The sequence below is a fragment of the Heloderma suspectum genome, chromosome 14, assembly GCF_057233095.1.
Source record: "Heloderma suspectum isolate Gila_16-S chromosome 14, 16-S_ref, whole genome shotgun sequence".
NCBI classification, from domain to species: domain Eukaryota; kingdom Metazoa; phylum Chordata; class Lepidosauria; order Squamata; family Helodermatidae; genus Heloderma; species Heloderma suspectum.
The window spans coordinates 20707484-20725165 of record NC_139471.1 but is presented as its reverse complement, the minus strand read 5'-3'; the positions used below and the strand labels follow the sequence as shown (position 1 = coordinate 20725165).

Sequence of the window (17682 nt, the reverse complement as noted above, 5' to 3'; positions counted from 1 at the left end):
GACTGGTTCTGACTGAAACCCGGAGCAGATGCACAGCCCCACTGAAATTGGAGCCGAATGCCAAATAGGTCTGCTATCATTATGCCTACTTTGGTCCTCAGGTGGTCTGTATGCTTTTGTGACCACCGGTAGGTTTTGAGGGGCCTGTCTTTGCACGATAGCTGCTTGTCCGAATATATGGCTCAGGGAAATAGCAACTCTCGTCCAAACTAATGACAGTATCTCCAAACGTTAGGAAAATAGACTCCTCTTTTATGAGGTATTTCACTTCTGGAATGGGTTATTATTAGCTACTTCGATTCTTATTTTCAGTAGAGAGGCAAGGTGTGAATAAGCAAGGCCTAGGTATAGGGGAAGGTGAGGCCTTAGTTAAAAGAGGAGAGCATAACCTCTGCCACGGTTCGCTTTTGTGTAAATAGAGTACGTTTTCTGCAGATCGGGGAGCCACTGTCCCGAGAGAGGATATATCTGAGAAAACTAGTGAGGAGACACCCCAAACGTGGGCAGCTGGACCTCACAGAGGAATGCTTATGACCTTATCCCCTTTCATGGTCTCTTAAGTTTCCCTGAGCGTATGGGAGAGCTAGTCTTTGGCAAGAAACACGTGCCTGCTAAGACACGAAAGGGAGAAGGAACAAAACGTACATGGTACTAACGCAGAGGGGCTTGCGTGGGCCAGTGGGTGGGGTTGTGTTTCAGCTTATAGGAGGCAATCAGACTTATATGGTCAGCACAGAGGTTCAAAACCGATATGGTTACATCCCCACTAGATGGTTTTCCAGTTGATCTTGCTGCTTTTAGTAGAACCTATAACATTGGCCATGATTCTCAGTCTTAAAGATGCTGTGGCTTGTTGGCAAATGTTGCTCTCCTCTTAATTTTGGAGCTCTGAGCATTTTTTTTGTTTAGCTCTGAGCAATGGGTTATTAGTGGGAGCTGAGAGTCCTGACCAAACATCTACAGGAACCTAGGAAGCTGCCTTATCCTGAGTCAGACCCTGGGTCCATCTGACTGGCAGCGTTGACTCTTCGGGGTTTCAGGCAGGAGTTTTTCCAGCCCTACCTGGGCATGCCAGGTATCGAACCTGGGACCTTCTGCATGCAAAACAGCTGCTCTGCCGCTGCGCTGCAGTCCCTCCCCACCCTCTGTCTCAGAGGTCCGCCACTTGTGGCTCTCCAGAGGTTTTGGCCTCCACAGAGGTTTTGGCCTTCTAACCATGGTCCTGCTGGCCCACCTGGAGACCTGCTCATAAGGAGGGGTGTAGAGGACAGGACCATGCGGGGGGAGGCGGGAATGGGAGGGAGGAGCTGCCGTCGCGTCTTCTCCTGCTTGAGCTGGAGCCAATATCTGGTGTCGAGAATCAGCGATGGCACCTCTTCTCTTCATCACCTGTTCCTGAATTCCCTTCTCTTATTCTACTCACAGTTGCCTTTCCCTTCTCATAGATCCTCCCCCCACAACACGCGCATGCACACACGCGCACATGCGCACAGGCATACAGACGTCTCTCTTCCCAGACGGGCCAAATCGCCTGGCCTGCTTTTGATCACTACTCCACGGCCACCATATTGTATAAAGCAGCTTAGGGACAATGGTGCCACCTGTTGGTGATATGGTGGAATGATTCTGGCCCAGTTTGTGCTCTGGGTCTGTCATAAACTGTGTTCTACCTTTAGGACTTGTTTTTAAAAATTCTGTTCGCCCTTTTTCAAGCTTTGGCCCATTTCAATCGATATGCCTTTGCTCCCTCCTCCCACCTCCCTTGTTATACGTTACGGATGGTCTCCCCTTAGGCCACCGTTCTTTGGACAATATATTTGCACTAGATCCCATCTAAGGACTGGGGTGGGGGGAAATAAACTTTGGCGCTATTGGTAAGTAATTATTTCTAGGACATAATGAGCCAGTTTGTCTCTTTTTGCTTTGCCGAGATCCCACTTCAGTTGTGTTTATTTGGTCAGTTATCTCCCAGGTCCTCCAAATTCTTTAGCACGTGTCTTTTTGAGGGGTTTGCCATACGCCCATGGCTGTACTAGGTCCTTATCTGCACCTCATGTTGCAAAAGTAAAATACAGGGGTTTTGAAAAAAAACTGTCACATTTGTTCTTCTTTTTGTGTTTTCCCTTTTTGCGTTTTGTGCTCAAACTGGCTCTCCAGGACAAAGACAAAGTAAGTGACAGACACGCTGCCTGCTCTTCCTTAGGGTGGGAATCTCATCATCTGAACTGCTCGTTTTTGTTTTTATTTGTGACTTCCTTTATGTTTTTTTAAATATCCTTTTGCCTTTGTGTCCCAAGAGACACATCTTCCTTCTCCCTTTCTGTATACACTTTCTGCCACATTGTGCGTTGAATTCATTTCTTTTCTTCCTTTGGTTTTCCTTCTACTCATCTGAGTTTCCCTTCTTTGGAATTTGATTGCTCAGTTTCTGAGCTGTATCTAAATTACTCTTTCCCTCATCTTGTTATGATTTTTCCCTCTTCTTTTGTCTTTTACTTCCTCATTTTTTGTTTTGAGTCGTGATGCTCTGATATCCAGTTCCCCTAATCTTCTGTTTCCAAGAATGTGGGGATGCATACATAAGCTATGCAACAAAATTCCCAAGAAAAAAAGCTGTGTTGTGGGGGGAAGAAATCCCCTCCCTCTGTGAGAGGAAATTGTCCACATCCTAGGAGACCTGCCTCTTCTTCCTGGCCTGGTGTCCCAGTGGAACAATCTGAATGCACAAGAGGTGTCTAATGGCACCTTAAAGACTAGAAGCAACCTGGTGCCTCCAGAAGTTTCGGACTACAACTCCCATAAGCCCTAGCCAGCAAGAGCCAGGGATTCTGGGAGCTGTAGTCCCAAACCAGGTTGCCTACCTGTGGGCTACTAGATGTATTGTGGCAATGGATCAGATGCATGAAGTGTCTTTTCAGTTGGCAGATGTGCAAGGGTAAACTGCTGAACTAGAATTTATTGGCAAGCCTTTAAGACTCAATCAAGACTAGGGATTTCACTTCTCTCCCATTTCAGGTGTTAAAATAGTGTCACAGGGCTAGGGAGATTATTTAATTGCCAATGGCTGCTGTTGCGAATAGTCCGCTTATCTTGTATATGTTTGAGCTTTGCATTGATATGCCACAGACTGTACCTCTTCAGTTTCATGGCTGTTTGGATCCACTGTTAACACTTTCTCTCCAAATACGCGCACACACACACACACACACACAAGCTAACCAACTGAGGATAACATTTAATGTATCTGAGAAAGTGGGCTGAAGTCCATGGAAACCTATTATGCCATGATAAGGCTGCAATCCTGTATACCCACTTATCTGGGACTATGCCCATTGAATTCAATGGGAGATATTTCTGAATACCCTAGTATATGATTGCATTGTTAATCTTTAAAGTACCCAGCATCCAATTTTTTTGCTTTTGCTGTAAAGCAAAATATGAAAGAAGAAGCTTTAAAAAAAATGAGAATGTGGTTTTTAAATACTAGTTTGAAGCATAGTCAAAATCTACACTGTTCCAAACATGTTGTGACTGACAAATATATATGGTAGAGCCTAGGGATGGATGAGAAATTATAAAACTAACCCAATTTGCATCTCCTAACCTTATACAAAAACACATTGCCCAATGAAACCTGCACTCTTCAGAATTTTGCAGTGCAATTTGCAGTTCAAAAAACGCACACAAAATGTATGTATTAAGAAAGAATGCATAAAAATGCATGTATTAGAGGACAGTACACATAAAAATGCATTATATTAGGGTAAAACTGCCTGTTAGAAGGGTTGTATCCCATGTTAGTCCTACTTAGAGTAGACCTATTGAAATGAATGGGACTTGTTAGTAATGAGTAACATATGTTCCATTTATTTCAATGGTTCTCCTCTAAGTAGGACTAACACTGGATACAACCCAATGCAATTGCACACTAGGGAATATGTGTACAAAAATGCACATATTAGAAGAAATCTGCATGAAAATTCCATGAGTTTTCATATGGCCTCCCCACACACTCCACATTTACAAACTGATGGGGAAACAGCCAAAAAAAGCTCCATACACCTGGGAAAATGCAAAACTGAGTGAAACTGAAATTGACAGATTTCCTCATCACCAGTAATGGTGATTATTGACTGAGAACTGTTTTTGAAGGTGACAGGGGGTTTCTCGCATGTTAATAATGATTTGCTCCCCTTCCAAACTGATGTTGAACCCCCTGTAAAATTCCAGAAATGAGACAGGTTGATTGTGTAATAAAAGCCTCCTCTGGAAGCACTGTTGACTTCTCTTTGTAAACCACCTGGGTTTCCCCGCTGTTTCTTCCGTCTTTTTGGGAAAGACAGAAGAGATGCACCATGCCTTTTGACTGGGAACGCTAGGAGGCCTCAGTCTGGAAGTGCCCCCAGTTCGGAAAGCCTGTTTAGGGGTATATGCCATTTATTTACAGATTGGCATATTGAGAGCCTGAGAAGGGATGCATGTTAGGGTTGCAGGTTTCCAATCTAAAAATCCCTGGGGCAAACCGGAATGCCTTTCCCTTGGGACATAACCACATAAGCGCAATCTGAGGAACATTTACTCAGAGGTAAGTCCGGCTGTGCTCATGGCGGAATCCTTCCAAGCCAGCGTGCAATAGGATTGTAGCCTTCGGGTGCAATCCCGTCCGTGCATGTTTAGACAGAAAGAAGCCTTCCAGCTCCCAGCATTCCCCAGCCAAAATGCTGGGAATTGTAGGACTTATTTCTGTCTAAACGTGCATGGGATTGTACCCTAAGTATCTTCAGTGCTGCTCAGCTAACTCTTTGAATGAAGCCACAGAGAACTGGTGTCCTTGGGATGCTAAAGCGGTCATAATGGCTTCTGCAGTAGTATTTTCCGGACAAGTGAACGGAGCCAGAAGAGAGTTTGCTTATTTCCCCCAAAGGAAAGTCCTATTGTGCCTCTGTGTGAGGCTCCTACAACCTGGTGGCCTCCAGATGTGTTTGACTGCAACTCCCAGCATGTCACAGCCAGCACGGCCAACTGAATGATGGGCATTGCAATTCAACACCGCTGGAGGACAGCCAGTTGGAGAAGGCTGCTCTATATATGACAAAGGGGTGGGGGGGTTGCCCTATTTTAGGAGGTTCCCAAAGCTCTCTCCCCTCCTGCTACCGTGCCTTTAATCTGGGCAGTGGACAAACTCTGTATTGGGCAATATATGCATTTTTTGACTTCTGGGCTGGACTGCAGGGGAACTGTAGAAGGGAGGATGCCCAGGATGTATTTGGTACCAGGCAGCTGGGGTGCAGAGATGTTCAACTCTAAAAACATCCCCTGCTTCTTCCGGCATTGTCCCATGAGTTCCTCAGCATCCCCTCTTGCTTTCTGGCACTGGGGGTGGGGTGGGGGGTGGGGGTCTCATTAAAAGACATTCCCTCTTTCTTTCCGACTCCTCCATAGTCCAGCGAGTCCGAAGAGAATGGATCCGACAGCTTGATGCATTCTATGGACCCTCAGCTGGAGAGGCAGGTGGAGACCATCCGGAACCTCGTGGACTCCTACATGGCCATCGTCAACAAGACCATCCGCGACCTCATGCCTAAGACCATCATGCACCTTATGATAAACAATGTGCGTATGCTGTTGCGCCCACCCGTGGGACTGCGGGGGACGTTGTGCAGCACATCCGAAGGGCACCAAGTTGGGGAGGTCTGCCCTAAAAGGAGGAAGTCCTCTTTGCGCCAACCAGGCTCCCTGATTTTAACGTTATGCCTTTAGAGATTTAAAAATTTCCTTTTTTCACTGGGGGGTTGCTACACTGCAAAGCAAAGTGCTGCTTTCTAGAAGCATCCTTACTTGCGATCAAAAGAGTGTTCTGGAGCTCAGACTCCACCTCTGCCTTGTACTCAGGTTCTTTATTTTCTTTATTTGTGATACTTCTATACCGCTTAATACAATAAAAACCCTAAGCGGTTCTTGGGCAAGCTACTTTTCTTTTGGTCTCACCAGTTGCCTTCTGGGAAATGAATGTTTTGTGACCACCATGGCAGCCATTTTATGAATGAGCAAGTCCCCCCCAAAGGCAGCCATTTTGTGAGAGTGCCCATGACACTCTATCAAAATTCCAAATGTGCTCAACAATCCAAAAAGCTCGGGCATCCCAGTCCTAGAGTTTCCAAGGTTCTCACCTAGAGATGCTGGTCTCCATAGCCTAGACCAGTGTGATGTAGCAGTTAGAGTGTTGGAAGACCCAGGTTCAAATCCCCACCAGTCCAGCAGCTCACTTTGTGAGCCAGTCACCATCTCTCAGACTAACCTACTTCACGAGGGTGTCCTGAGTACAGAATGGGGACGGGGGGAACCATGCAGTGGGGGCTGTTGGCTCCGACTGGGGCTGTGGATCCATTCTGGGTTTCAGGCAGAACCTGCCAGAAATATAAAGGAGCTCTCTAAGGTGCTGAACCTAAATTGGCGATGGGCTTCCACATCTTGGACAGCTCCTCTAGAATTCTGGCTGGTTCTGACTGAAATCCAGAATGGATTTAGAGCCCCACTGAAAAGAAGGAAGGAAGGAAGGATATATTTTAGCCAACTAAAAAGTGCTAGAAAAAGAGGGTGCCCTTTCCTAGTGATCCCAGTGTTTGCATGATGTAAAATGTAAGAGACAACCTCGTGTCTGTGAACTGAAGTAATTGTCATTTATGCTGGCTTGTATGTTCTATTTTAAGTATAAAACAATGGAATATAAATGTGATAAATGTCTGTTTGCAGTGCAGGACCCCTTGATTTTCACGGCCTGCGTTTTCCCCTTTTGCAGACCAAGGAGTTTATCCACTCAGAACTGCTGGCAAACCTGTATTCCTGCGGAGACCAAAACACCCTGATGGAAGAATCGGCCGAGCAAGCCCAGCGGCGCGACGAGATGCTGCGCATGTACCACGCCTTGAAGGAGGCGCTCCACATCATCGGGGACATCAACACCACGACCATCAGCACTCCCCTGCCCCCGCCGGTGGACGACTCCTGGCTGCAGGTGCAGAACATACCGTCCGGACGCAGGTACCCGAGGCTCAGAGGGAGGCCCCCGCAGACCTTCCTGACGCCTCTTTTAGCAACCCGACGGGGGTCTCCTGCTGGAGTGGGAAGGAAGGGAGCTGGGGCGCGCGCCTCTGGCACAGTGGCGGATCCGCGCATGAAGGGGTGGGGTTTGCTGGGACTTCGGTGGCAGGCAAAAGGCCCTTGGAGCCTGCGTGACGCCTGACGCCAGGGACCCGCCCTAATGACCGTAGGGGTGGGCTTCAGAGAGTTGGGGGTGGCTTGAAAGAGGCCCTGCTTCAGATGGTGTCTGTGTTATGCCCGCTGCTTCTGGTAGTGTCGTTCCAAATGGCTACAAATGTTGCTGGACTGCAGGGAGCAGCGAGACCCACGGAAGATGTGCCTGCAACCAGTGAGGTTGGTGGCTCCACTTTCAGTGGGCCGGTGAATCCGCTCCGGGTTTCAGTAAGAACTCTAAGGGAGCTATCCAAGGTGCTGAACCCATAGACACTTTGACTAGCGCCTTAGGGTTCTGACTGAAACCTGGAGCGGATTCTCTGCCCCAGTGGAATAGGAGCTGCCGGCCTCCACTCCCGTTACAGCCCTTGCCCTCAGACCGTTTCCAGCTCTCTGGAAAATCTGTTTTGTCTCTAGCCTGAAGGGCCCCTGGGGGTTGCTAGAGCTTTCGGAGAGCCGCCCTGCGCACCTGCCAGCCTGCTGCTGCAGCAAAGCTTCTCTCTGTCCAGCAGGTCCCCCACCTCCAGCCCTACACCGCAGAGGAGAGCTCCGGCAGTGCCCCCAGCCAGGCCTGGATCTCGCGGCCCAGCTCCTGGGCCTCCGCCTGCTGGTGGTCCCACTCTGGGTGGTGCGCCTCCTGTGCCCTCTAGGCCAGGGGCTTCCCCGGATCCTTTCGGGCCTCCCCCGCAGGTTCCATCTCGGCCCAACCGCGCACCCCCTGGCGTCCCCAGGTAAGTGTGGCTGTGTGGTGGGCGGAAGGGGGCCCTGGGCGTTGGGCACCAGCTACTCTAGGGCTGCAAACCTAAGGCCACCAACGAGGGAGTAAGACCCAGGGAGGCTTACTCATAGGCGTGTGCCGTAAGTACCCGTCCTCTCTTTGCAAGAGGGTGCTCGAGATGGATAACTGAATTTCCCCCTCCTGCTTCACAGGCGTTTGCTCTTAAAATAGTCACTTGGATGCTGAGGCTTCCTGGTGTACTGGTAAACTCTGACATGCGGGTGCTCATCATGGCTGGCCCCGGAGCCACGCCCCCAAAGAGAGGCCAAAAATGCAGGCAGATGTGTTGATCCATGCCAGCAGACCAATTCTAGCAGTTTCCATCCCTACCAGGAGGAGATCTTTTATAAAGCTCATGGGTCTTAATTGCCCATTCAACACCAAGCCACCCCAGAATGTTTTATGTTACAACAGGGATAGCTCCCAGCTATGTATTGTTGCTGAGCAAAATAATTTCACCCCCAGCCACTGTGAGGAACACAGCAAAGCGTGGAGGGGACAGGGAATTCTGAGCGGGATGGCCGATGACATCAACGTCCGTACTAACAAAAAAGCCTTGGTGCTGCTTCCCTGCGCGCCCTGGCCCCACTACACCCCCACTCTTGGAAAAGGGTTTCGAAACCTACAGGTTCTTCTTTTCCTTGGTGGCACTGGGGGAAAAGCAAGTTTAGGAGGCCCGTGGAGACAGTCATACTGACGGAAGTGGTGATGCTGGAAGGTATCCACCAGAAAAGCCAGGGGTGAGATGCAGGAGAGCTCCCTGTGCTGCAATAAGAGACAGATTTGAAGAACTTCTTAGTGGGAGTTTTCCGTCCTCTTCTGCTGTAAGGTTTCCAATCAGAGGAAGAAGTCAGAATTGGTCTAAAATTTGAGAGTTCTCCCATGTGGCCATCCACCTGCATAGGGACACTTTGGCTAGAAGGGTGGTGTCGCACTGTCGATTTGGGAGAAGAACTCTGCCTCCCGCTTTGGATGCTCATGGCCCCAGTGACGACGTTTCAAGCGAGAAAGCCCCCTAGAAACACAACGCCCCACTCCAGTCAGGGCAGAACCCCTTCCATCGGTCTTCCTGGTGGGAAACAAGTGATCAGTGTATCTTGCTTCAACATGAAGAACCTTTAGCCAAAATTTGAGATTGCGGTTTGAACTTGATATTCAGAAGAACGCTTGCCAGAAAGGATAATTTGCCAGTGCCACCAAGTAAAATATGTTTTATGTGGTCCCATCCTATGGACATTTACTTGGAAAGAAGCCCTACTGAGTTCATTGGGGTCTATTCCCAAGTAAGTATGGACATTCCTAGACATGTTTCCTGAGGAGTAGGTCATGTTGAGTCCAACAGTAATAAGGCCCATTGATTTCAGTGGATCTCCTCAAAGTATGACTAAGGGCACAATCCTATGCATGTTTAGACAGAAAAAAGTCCTACAACTCCCTGGGAGTTGAAGTCCTACATGCTGGGAGTTGTAGGACTTTTTTCTGTCTAAACATGCATAGGATTGCACTCTAAATCTAGGTCTAACCCAGCATATATAAGATCAAGCTGCTCGTATTTTTGTGCATATGAAAATATTTTGTACTGCAGTTCAAAGATCAGTATTTGGGAATGTTGTGGTTGATGTTAAACTACCAGTTTTAAGCACGAGAAGTCTGCTTTTTTACTACTGAATTTTGATGTGTGAGAATCCAAAGATAACCACTTCATTTCAAATAGCTAAACTAGAGAATTTGCAGCAGCACATTGTCAGTGCAGATGTTGCTTTGGTCTTGCGTCCCACGGAGAGAGCCTTGCTTGGGGTTGTCTTAGAGACGTTGACTGGATCTGGCCTCATCTTCTTAATTAGCAGAATTTCCCAGCCAAGACCTTGACTTGAAACTGAACAATGAAATGGTATTGCAGATATTAATCAGGACTTTTCCAGCAGCTGAACAGAAACCCGTTCACCATTACAAAGCCCCTGTTTTGGGCACTCCATTTCTTGCACAGTGAAAGTCAAGCACAAATAGCTCCTATATACCAAACTCATATAGAAAATAAAGGAGTTCTCCCACCGCTGACGGGGCTGTCTACAAAGGGCAGGAGGCGCTCCCCCCCAAAATTTCCTGCTCCCTCGGCTTTCAGTCACAGTAGATTGAGCAGTGATTAAATCAATCCTTGTTCCCTTAATAACGATCTTTGCCACCCCCCAACTAGCTTTTCTGTAGCTGCCCCTGCCCACCTGGCCAATCTATCCTACAGACGTAGCTGGGATTTGTTAAAGCCAGGAACTGAGAATTTGCTGAGAATTCTCCTTAGCCTCACCCGGTGTCCGCAATTCCCAGCAGTGGGGAGAGAATGGCTTTTCAGCTGGTTTAAGTCTGTGGCATAGATAGGGCACCATAACTATAAACTCTGGGCCAGCCGTTGCCAGGTGGCATGCCAGGGTAGAAGCGCTCATGTGTCATGATAGATAAAAGTCTCTCTTTTGGGCCCCAAATCCACACCCAGAGAGGCTGGCTCAGAACAGTGACTGGTGCAGAGACACTGCAGGTAGGCTCCCCTTTGGGTAGGTAGTTCTTGCCGTTATGCATGAGAACCTCAGAAAAGCCCTGCTGAATCAGACCAAGGCTCCATCTACAGCATCCTGTTTCCCTCAGTGGCCAAGCAGATGGCCGGCGGGACGTGAAGACAACAGTGCTCCCTGGTTCTATGTCCTCAGCATCTGGCACTCTGAGTAAGACTCCCTCTGCGCCTAGAGAGGTTCCATTCCTAACTATCGTGGCTGCAGGTGGGAAAGCCACACTCCTTCCCTGTTGTTGACCCCCAGTAACTGGCATCCAGTTGTCATTCTGCCTCTGAACGTGAAGGTTCCACTCAAGGAGCTTTCCCCAACCTGGCATCCTCCAGACTTTGAGGACTTCAACTCCCAGCATGCCCCAGCCAGCAGGGCCAGTGGTTAGGAGTCTTGGAGATTGCAGTCCAAAACATCTGGTGGGCACCAGGTTGGAGAAGACGGCATCATTTAAGTATCTCCTTTCAAAGCCACCCAAGATGGCAACCGTCTGCAAATCCCATCGGTTAATTCCATGTTGGGTGAGGAAGGACCTCCTTTTGTCTCTCTCTCCTGAATCCACGGAATGTCAGCTTCGTTGCATGGCCCCACGTTCTGGTATTTCAACAAGAGAAGGTGAGAAATGTATTTGTACACTCCCTTGCATCATGGGCTAAATCTCTGTCATCCCCTGCCCCTCCTCCCGGCTGCCTTCCTGGTCTTTCCCCGCCTAAACTAAAAAGCCCCAAACTTCATAGCCTGCCCTCATAGGGAAAGTGCTCCAACCACAATAGTTTTGGTTGCCTTTTCCAGCACCTTTCACGGTTCCTACACCTCTCTCGGGGCATAAGATCAAAGCATGCCTCTGATTTTTAACTCTGGGGAAAAAAAATTCTGTCTCCAGGGTCACCTATTTAGGATACACTGCGCATAAACACCCTTAAGGCTGCAATCCTATACACTCTTACCTGGGAGTAGGCCCAAATGAACTTAACAGGACGTACTTCTGTGCCGTTAGAACAGCAGCAACCTCTCTCAGATTAGAGACAGCGGAATTTGGAATTGGAAGGTAGTAAAAATCCCACCTCCCCTCAGGTTGCCAGACCCAACAACAGTTACATATTTTAAAAAAAACAGCGTTCACATTTCAGAGTACGTGTTCAAGGAGAAAATGTTGATGTCTTAATAATTGCCTAGCACCAAAATAACACTGATCCTTCATACCTGAACCTTCAGTTCAAGCTGTGATTTGACTTGGTTGCTCCAAAAAGGTATGAGGTGAGGATGTGAACACATGATAACCAGGAGTCAATTTTTGTGGCATATTGGTTGGTCCTAATAATGGTATTGCCCTACTGTGGATTATGTGTGTTTTTTCTCACAGACCAACATGGCTGTATTTGTGTGTTTTTAATAAAGGAATCCGTTAACTGTGCTTGTTCTAGCGGACAATGCAGGGGGAGCCCACTAGGTCCCGTTTGCTGTAACTTCCCACTGTAGTTCACAGCAAAAAGACAAGGTCCCCTGATCTTGACTCTGAGAGGCTCTACTTTGCCTTCTGCGGTTGTGTGGGCCTAAGTATTGCAGGGCAGAGTCAGAGGTAAGTCCAGACTTAGCGCTCCACTTCACAGTGCTCAAAGGAAGACGTCGTAGCTCCTGCTCACCCCTCTCACACAGTCATAGCTTACTGCATGGTTTGTGGGCACCTCTGGATATGTAATTTAAGAAAACCCTGACCCCTAGAACTGCCGCACAGCCATAAGGGCTTCGCCCTCCGTGACAGCTCTCTCTCTGTATGCGTTTATGGATGTTGGGCTGAATCAGAAGCAGCCCTGTCCGAGAAGGAGCCAGATCTGATCTCTGCATCCAACGTAAGGGACACGTGGCGATCGGTGTTAGGCAGAGTCGGACCCGATAGGCCACGAGCTCCGACTTGCCGACCTCGACTGACCCTGGCCCTCGGGAAGCCGGCTGGGAGATGCCGGGCCAGCCAGGGCCTTTTCTGTCTGAGCGAGCATGTTGCTGTGGAGTAGCCATGCTGCCTGCCTAGGTTGGGAGCAGGAGCAGAGGAGGCCGGAGCAGGGCGTCAGTGTCTGTGTGTGCTGGGAAACGATCCGTTCTTTGGTGCGCAGTGCTCATCCCAACCCACGGCGCTGCTCCTTCGCTCTTCCACAGCTTTTCTGATGCACAGGGGCCATCTGCAGGGGCCTCGTCGCCTCGCTGCCCGTGCCAGTGGCTGTCAGCACGTGCTGCTGCTGGACATGGCCGTGCTTGGTGTCTCTTCCCTCCGTCTCCTTTTTCCTGTTTCTCCCTGGAGTTCGTTTCTCATTTTGCTTCTGTTCTGGTTGTGCTGCTTCTGTCTGGGTTTCGGTGTGCCATTCCTCCCGCTGCCTCCTGCACATTCCTCTGTCGCACATTCCTCTGTCGCCATTCTCTTTCTCCCCTCTTTCACACCCTCTTTTGTTCCATTCCTTCACTCACATAGGTGATATATTCTATATACTGGCAGGATGTTCCATGCAGGCTGAAATGAAGGGCTTTGCTCTCTTCCATCTCTGCCCCCACCTCTTCTAAAGTGCCCCATTTCCTCCCTGGTAAAGGTTTGGATTGTAGGCCACAGGCGGACCAGGGAATGTTTTGCGATCAATTTCTGCATTCTTGTTTTCTCAGAGGGGCCCCCGATAGCGGTGAAGGAGAGGGTCAGGGGTGCGTGTGTGTTTCCACACACCCAGCGCATGTCAGTCCAAACTTCCAGGCGCTTCAGCCTGCTCGTCTGGCCTCCTGCCCTCCTGAACAGTAGATGAGAGGCACGCTGTGGCATGGGTGCAGGTGGTGAGATCCAGGCAGCTGCCTTCCGGGGTCGGCATGCCCACCCACAGGCTTCTCTGCCTTTTCCTGGAACGCATCTTACACCTCGAGCACTCATCTCACCAGAAGCTGCACTGTGGTCCCAGGACAGCCATTCCCGCCACTGCACAGAAGTGCTTTTCTCCTGCATACCCTTTCCTGGATCTCTGGCAGATGTGGGAATTGCTCTGCAGGCGCTGCCAGGACCAGAGGTGGGGAGAGCCAATCCTGTGTAGTGTGCAGCTGAGACATGAAGGTGACACCTAGGAGTCTGTCGTATCTGAGAGAGAGCAATGTCAACGTGGTCCCCAGTCAGGTCACTCCTCGGGGGAAGATGTTACATACGGTTCCAACAACTTAGGAACCTAGGAAGTTGCCTTATCCTGAGTCAAATCCTTGGTCCATCCACTGTCGACACGGACTGGCAGCAATGGTTCTCCAGGGTTTCGGGTAGGCCTCTTTCCTAGCTCTCCCTGGAGATGCTGGGCATCGAACCTTCTGCATGCAAAGCAGGGGCTCTGCCATGGAGCTTCCTTAGTCTGCTGTAGCAAACACAACCAAGGGTCTGGTAAGACCGTAAATATATAACAAACTGGTGATGGTATAAGCTTTTGTGGACTAGAAGTGGACTCTAGTCCACGAAAGCTTATGCTGCGATAAATTCGCTAGTTTTTAAGGTGGCCCACAACACTCCTTGTTGATAATATTCTGAGTATCCCAACCTGAATTGTTTCCAGGTGTGTATGGAGTTCTTTCTCTCTCTCTCCCCCTGAGCCCCAACTCTTCCATTCCCCCCGTGGTTTGCACGCTGTTTCTAAAAGGGGCCCTTCTCCATTGACCCATGGCTTCAGATGGCAAGTCAGAGCTCCTTGAGCCATCTCTTGTATATAGAATAACTGTCCACACTTGGCGGCTGGCCGAGAGTCCTCTTGCCACAAGTGAACAGACAGCCATCTTCATGTGTTGTTTGGTGTTCTTCTTTCTGTACCCCCTTTTTTCTTTACAAAAGGATCTGGCTTTTCCACATTGGGTAGAGAAATGGGACTGCCCTCGGGGTCTGAAAGGAAGCATATCAGCCTTTGTGATGTGTGTGTGTGTGTGTGTGTGTGTGAGAGAGAGAGAGAGAGAGGCAGGCAGGCAGGCAGGCAGGCAGGCAGGCAGAGACAGACAAACAGACAGACAGACAGACAGAGACAGAAAGGGGAGGAGACTTCATTGGGGGCTGTCAAGCCGCTGCATATGTGTGAGCCTGTGCACAAGAGTGTACAGGCATGCAGCCTATTTTGTGAGTGCTTTTAGGCTGTGTACAGACATGCATACTTTTGAGCCTGGCTGTGGACTCACTCTTTTTGGGGACAGATGTGCACGCTTCCAAACTGAATTTGAGTTCAAGAGCATCCCATTCACCCTGTCTCCAGGAGGTCGGCTCTGCAGGGTGACGATTGGCTGCCCTTTGTAATCATGATGTAGCCCTCTCTCTCCACAGCCGGCTGTGTAGAGTGCAATTGGAAAGCCTCTCCTCCCCACTTAGAACAGTGTTTGGCGTTAAAAAAAAAAAGAGCCCGTTAGCTTTATTAGAAAAGGTGCAACATAAAAATGTTAACTGGATCAACGTGCTGGGCTCCTGACTTTAATAAATAAGAACAGCCAAAAGGCCTGTCTGAAGCATGGGGGAAGGGGCAAACGTTTTTCTTGGAGTCTCAGCCAGGTATGTGTGTCAGTAGCAGAGTGATGCTTGAGTAAAGCAGCCGGGCCACTCACAGCCGCCCTTGAAGGCGCATACGTGTCTCTGCAGCCTTACAGCCTCTTTCTGTGGCAGACGGTGGTCATGCGAGTGCATTTAGGGAGGCCTGAGTGTGTAGTCCCCTGCACAGGTGTGCACTGCTGCATGCCTGGGATGTGAGCACACAAGTGTGTGTTGTATCTATGGTACACACTGGTGCAGACACAGACAGGTGAGCGTACCGTTGTGTTGCGAGTGTGCAGTCGCATGAATTGTGAGCGTGCCCAGGTGTGCTTACAGAAGTGTCTGTGTGTGGCTGCTGCGGCAGATCGCTACCCTTTTCTCTTGTCTGCGTATATGGATGCAGTTGCGAGTGCAAGCACGGGCCATAGTGCTTTCTCACAAGTGTGTGTGTGTGTGTGTGAACACGCCTTCATTTTCCAGACTGTGTGGCCTCTTGCCTCCGATTGTCTGAACAGCCGTGTCGCTCTCGTGTTGTCTTTCAGAATCACTATCAGTGACCCTTGAGGATTGGCAGCTACGGTACGTTCTTCACACGCACCCCTCCCTGCCCCCAACCCTTCCGTGATGCATGAATCGGTGTTAGTGTTCTCTCCACCCCACTGCCCCTGATGCCTTCCCATCGCACTCCTCGGTCTGCCACTTGCCTCTCTGACTAGTTCTTATGTCCGTAGATGTCCTTGTCTTTGCAACTAGGCGCTGTAGAGTCCCGCCTGCTACAGCATTGAAATCAAAATGTGGTGGATCTTTGGCTGCAATTCATTCATTCGTGTTTTTTTAAAGGAAACAATTTAATTTAAAAACAACAACTCTCTTTGGAATCCGTGGATTTGGGTGGTGGGAGTATGAGAGAGAGGGAGAGGGAGAGAGAGAGAGAGAGAGAGAGAGAGAGAGAACAGAACAGAACAGAACACGAGCAAAGGGCTGGATGTGCCCGATCTCGTCTGATCTCAGAAGCTAAGCAGGGACAGCCCTGGTTAGTACTTGGATGGGAGACCGCCTGGGAATCAGGCTTCCAGCATGGAGCAGGGGGTTGGACTCGATGGTCTTGTAGGCCCCTTCCAGCCCTATGCTTCTATGAACAGAAAAGGACAGGCATGTATTAAGAATCTCTCTGCCCAGGAGCTGGACTTCACCAAAGGTCTTTTCTCCCCCAGTCTGTTCCCATGAACTGAGTTTCTAAGAGGTAGAACATCAATTTATCTACCCCAGTCTTATCCTGCTCAACTAGCAGAGGGTCTCTGGAAGAGAAGGGTCTTTCCCAACGCTGCTAGCTGAGAGCCTTTGTCTGATTGAAAGGCTGCTTCCGTTCCTTGTGTCGGTCCCCTGGGGGTCCGGAGTTCCGTTCCTAGCGGTGCTCTCCCTCCAGATTCTAGCTGATTAGCAGCAGGGGAAAGGATGGCGTGTCGATGTGGACTGTTTTCTCCTGCACACCTCCATTTTGACACAGTTGGACTTGCACAGGAACATCCCCGTGTGTACAATTTAAACAAGGTGCCCCGGTCCGAGCCCCCTTTCCAGGGGACTTGCAGGCACTTGCCAGTCCATTGGGCCGGCCCAGCATTGCCCCTAGAGAGGCACTGGGAGGGCAACTTTCCCTGCTGAGCCATGCTTCTGCCCCCCAAATGTGGTGCATGCCCCCTTTGACCTGTTCTGGCGCCGTGGATTTGCCTGTCCCTTCTAACACGCCCAGAAGCCCGCTGCCTGACGCGCCCGCCTTGTCCGTTGTCATGCTGGGGCTGCCCCTGCCATCCAGGCAGCTAAGCTGCACAAAGCCCAAAGTGGCACAACGATGCGCCCCCCCTCACGTTCCCATTCTGCTGTGGGCAGAAGCCGTTGAATCGTGCATCAACACCGGCAAAGGGACAGCGTCCTTTGGGGCACCCGAGGGCAGCAGGCTGGCTCGGCAGCACGCAGGGCTCTGTCTTCCAGGGCCTTGATCCTGCTGCCCCTGCATCTGCCTGCGGTGGCTGCCTTGCTCTGCCTGACAGCAGGGCCAGCCCTGCCTTTGGGTTTCCTGCAAAAGCACTGGCTGCCGCGCGTCCTGCCTCTCCCTGTACAACAGTTGCTCTTTCCCCTTATCATGACATGGACCACAAACCAGAAGAATCACACGCAGCTCGTTCCAACCACCAACTTGGTGAGCATCTCCTCCTGCATTTGGAACGCCGCCCTTTCCAAGAGAGTCGGGCTTCTAGCGTTCCAATAAACCTGCCTCAAGAAGTCCCTTTGGGCTGTGGCCCTATATCCCTCAGTACTGTTGGACTAGATGCCTTGTGACTCTCCAGCCCCACGCCCTAGGCCAGCCTTCTCCACCTGGGCGCCCGCCAGCTGAGCTGGACGACTCTCAACAGCTCCAGCTGGCACAGCCAATGGTTGCAGGATGGAGGCAGTAACCAGGGTCTGTCCCTCAGACAATGAGCTGTCCAAAGCCCCGCGGACACTGAGAGAAGTAGTAGTTCGGAGACAAATTTGGTGGTTCCCAGCCCCGTGTTCCTCTCATAACGCTGATGTGGGGTCTTGGCGAA

General features: G+C 50.0%; 1 protein-coding gene across 2 annotated transcripts in view; it reads left to right on the top strand.

Annotated features, from left to right (window-relative positions):
- The window catches only part of DNM1 (dynamin 1), a 170312-nt gene that overhangs the window by 148014 nt on the left and 4616 nt on the right, over positions 1-17682 (top strand). Inside the window, exons 17-20 of one of the 2 annotated variants that reach the window (XM_084820708.1) lie at positions 2158-2169; positions 5443-5613; positions 6800-7041; positions 7767-7989. In XM_084820708.1, the coding sequence (XP_084676834.1) occupies positions 2158-2169; positions 5443-5613; positions 6800-7041; positions 7767-7989 (648 nt within the window). Of the gene's footprint in view, positions 1-2157; positions 2170-5442; positions 5614-6799; positions 7042-7766; positions 7990-17682 lie in introns of those variants that run through there. The other variant, XM_084820709.1, reaches the window with a different exon arrangement.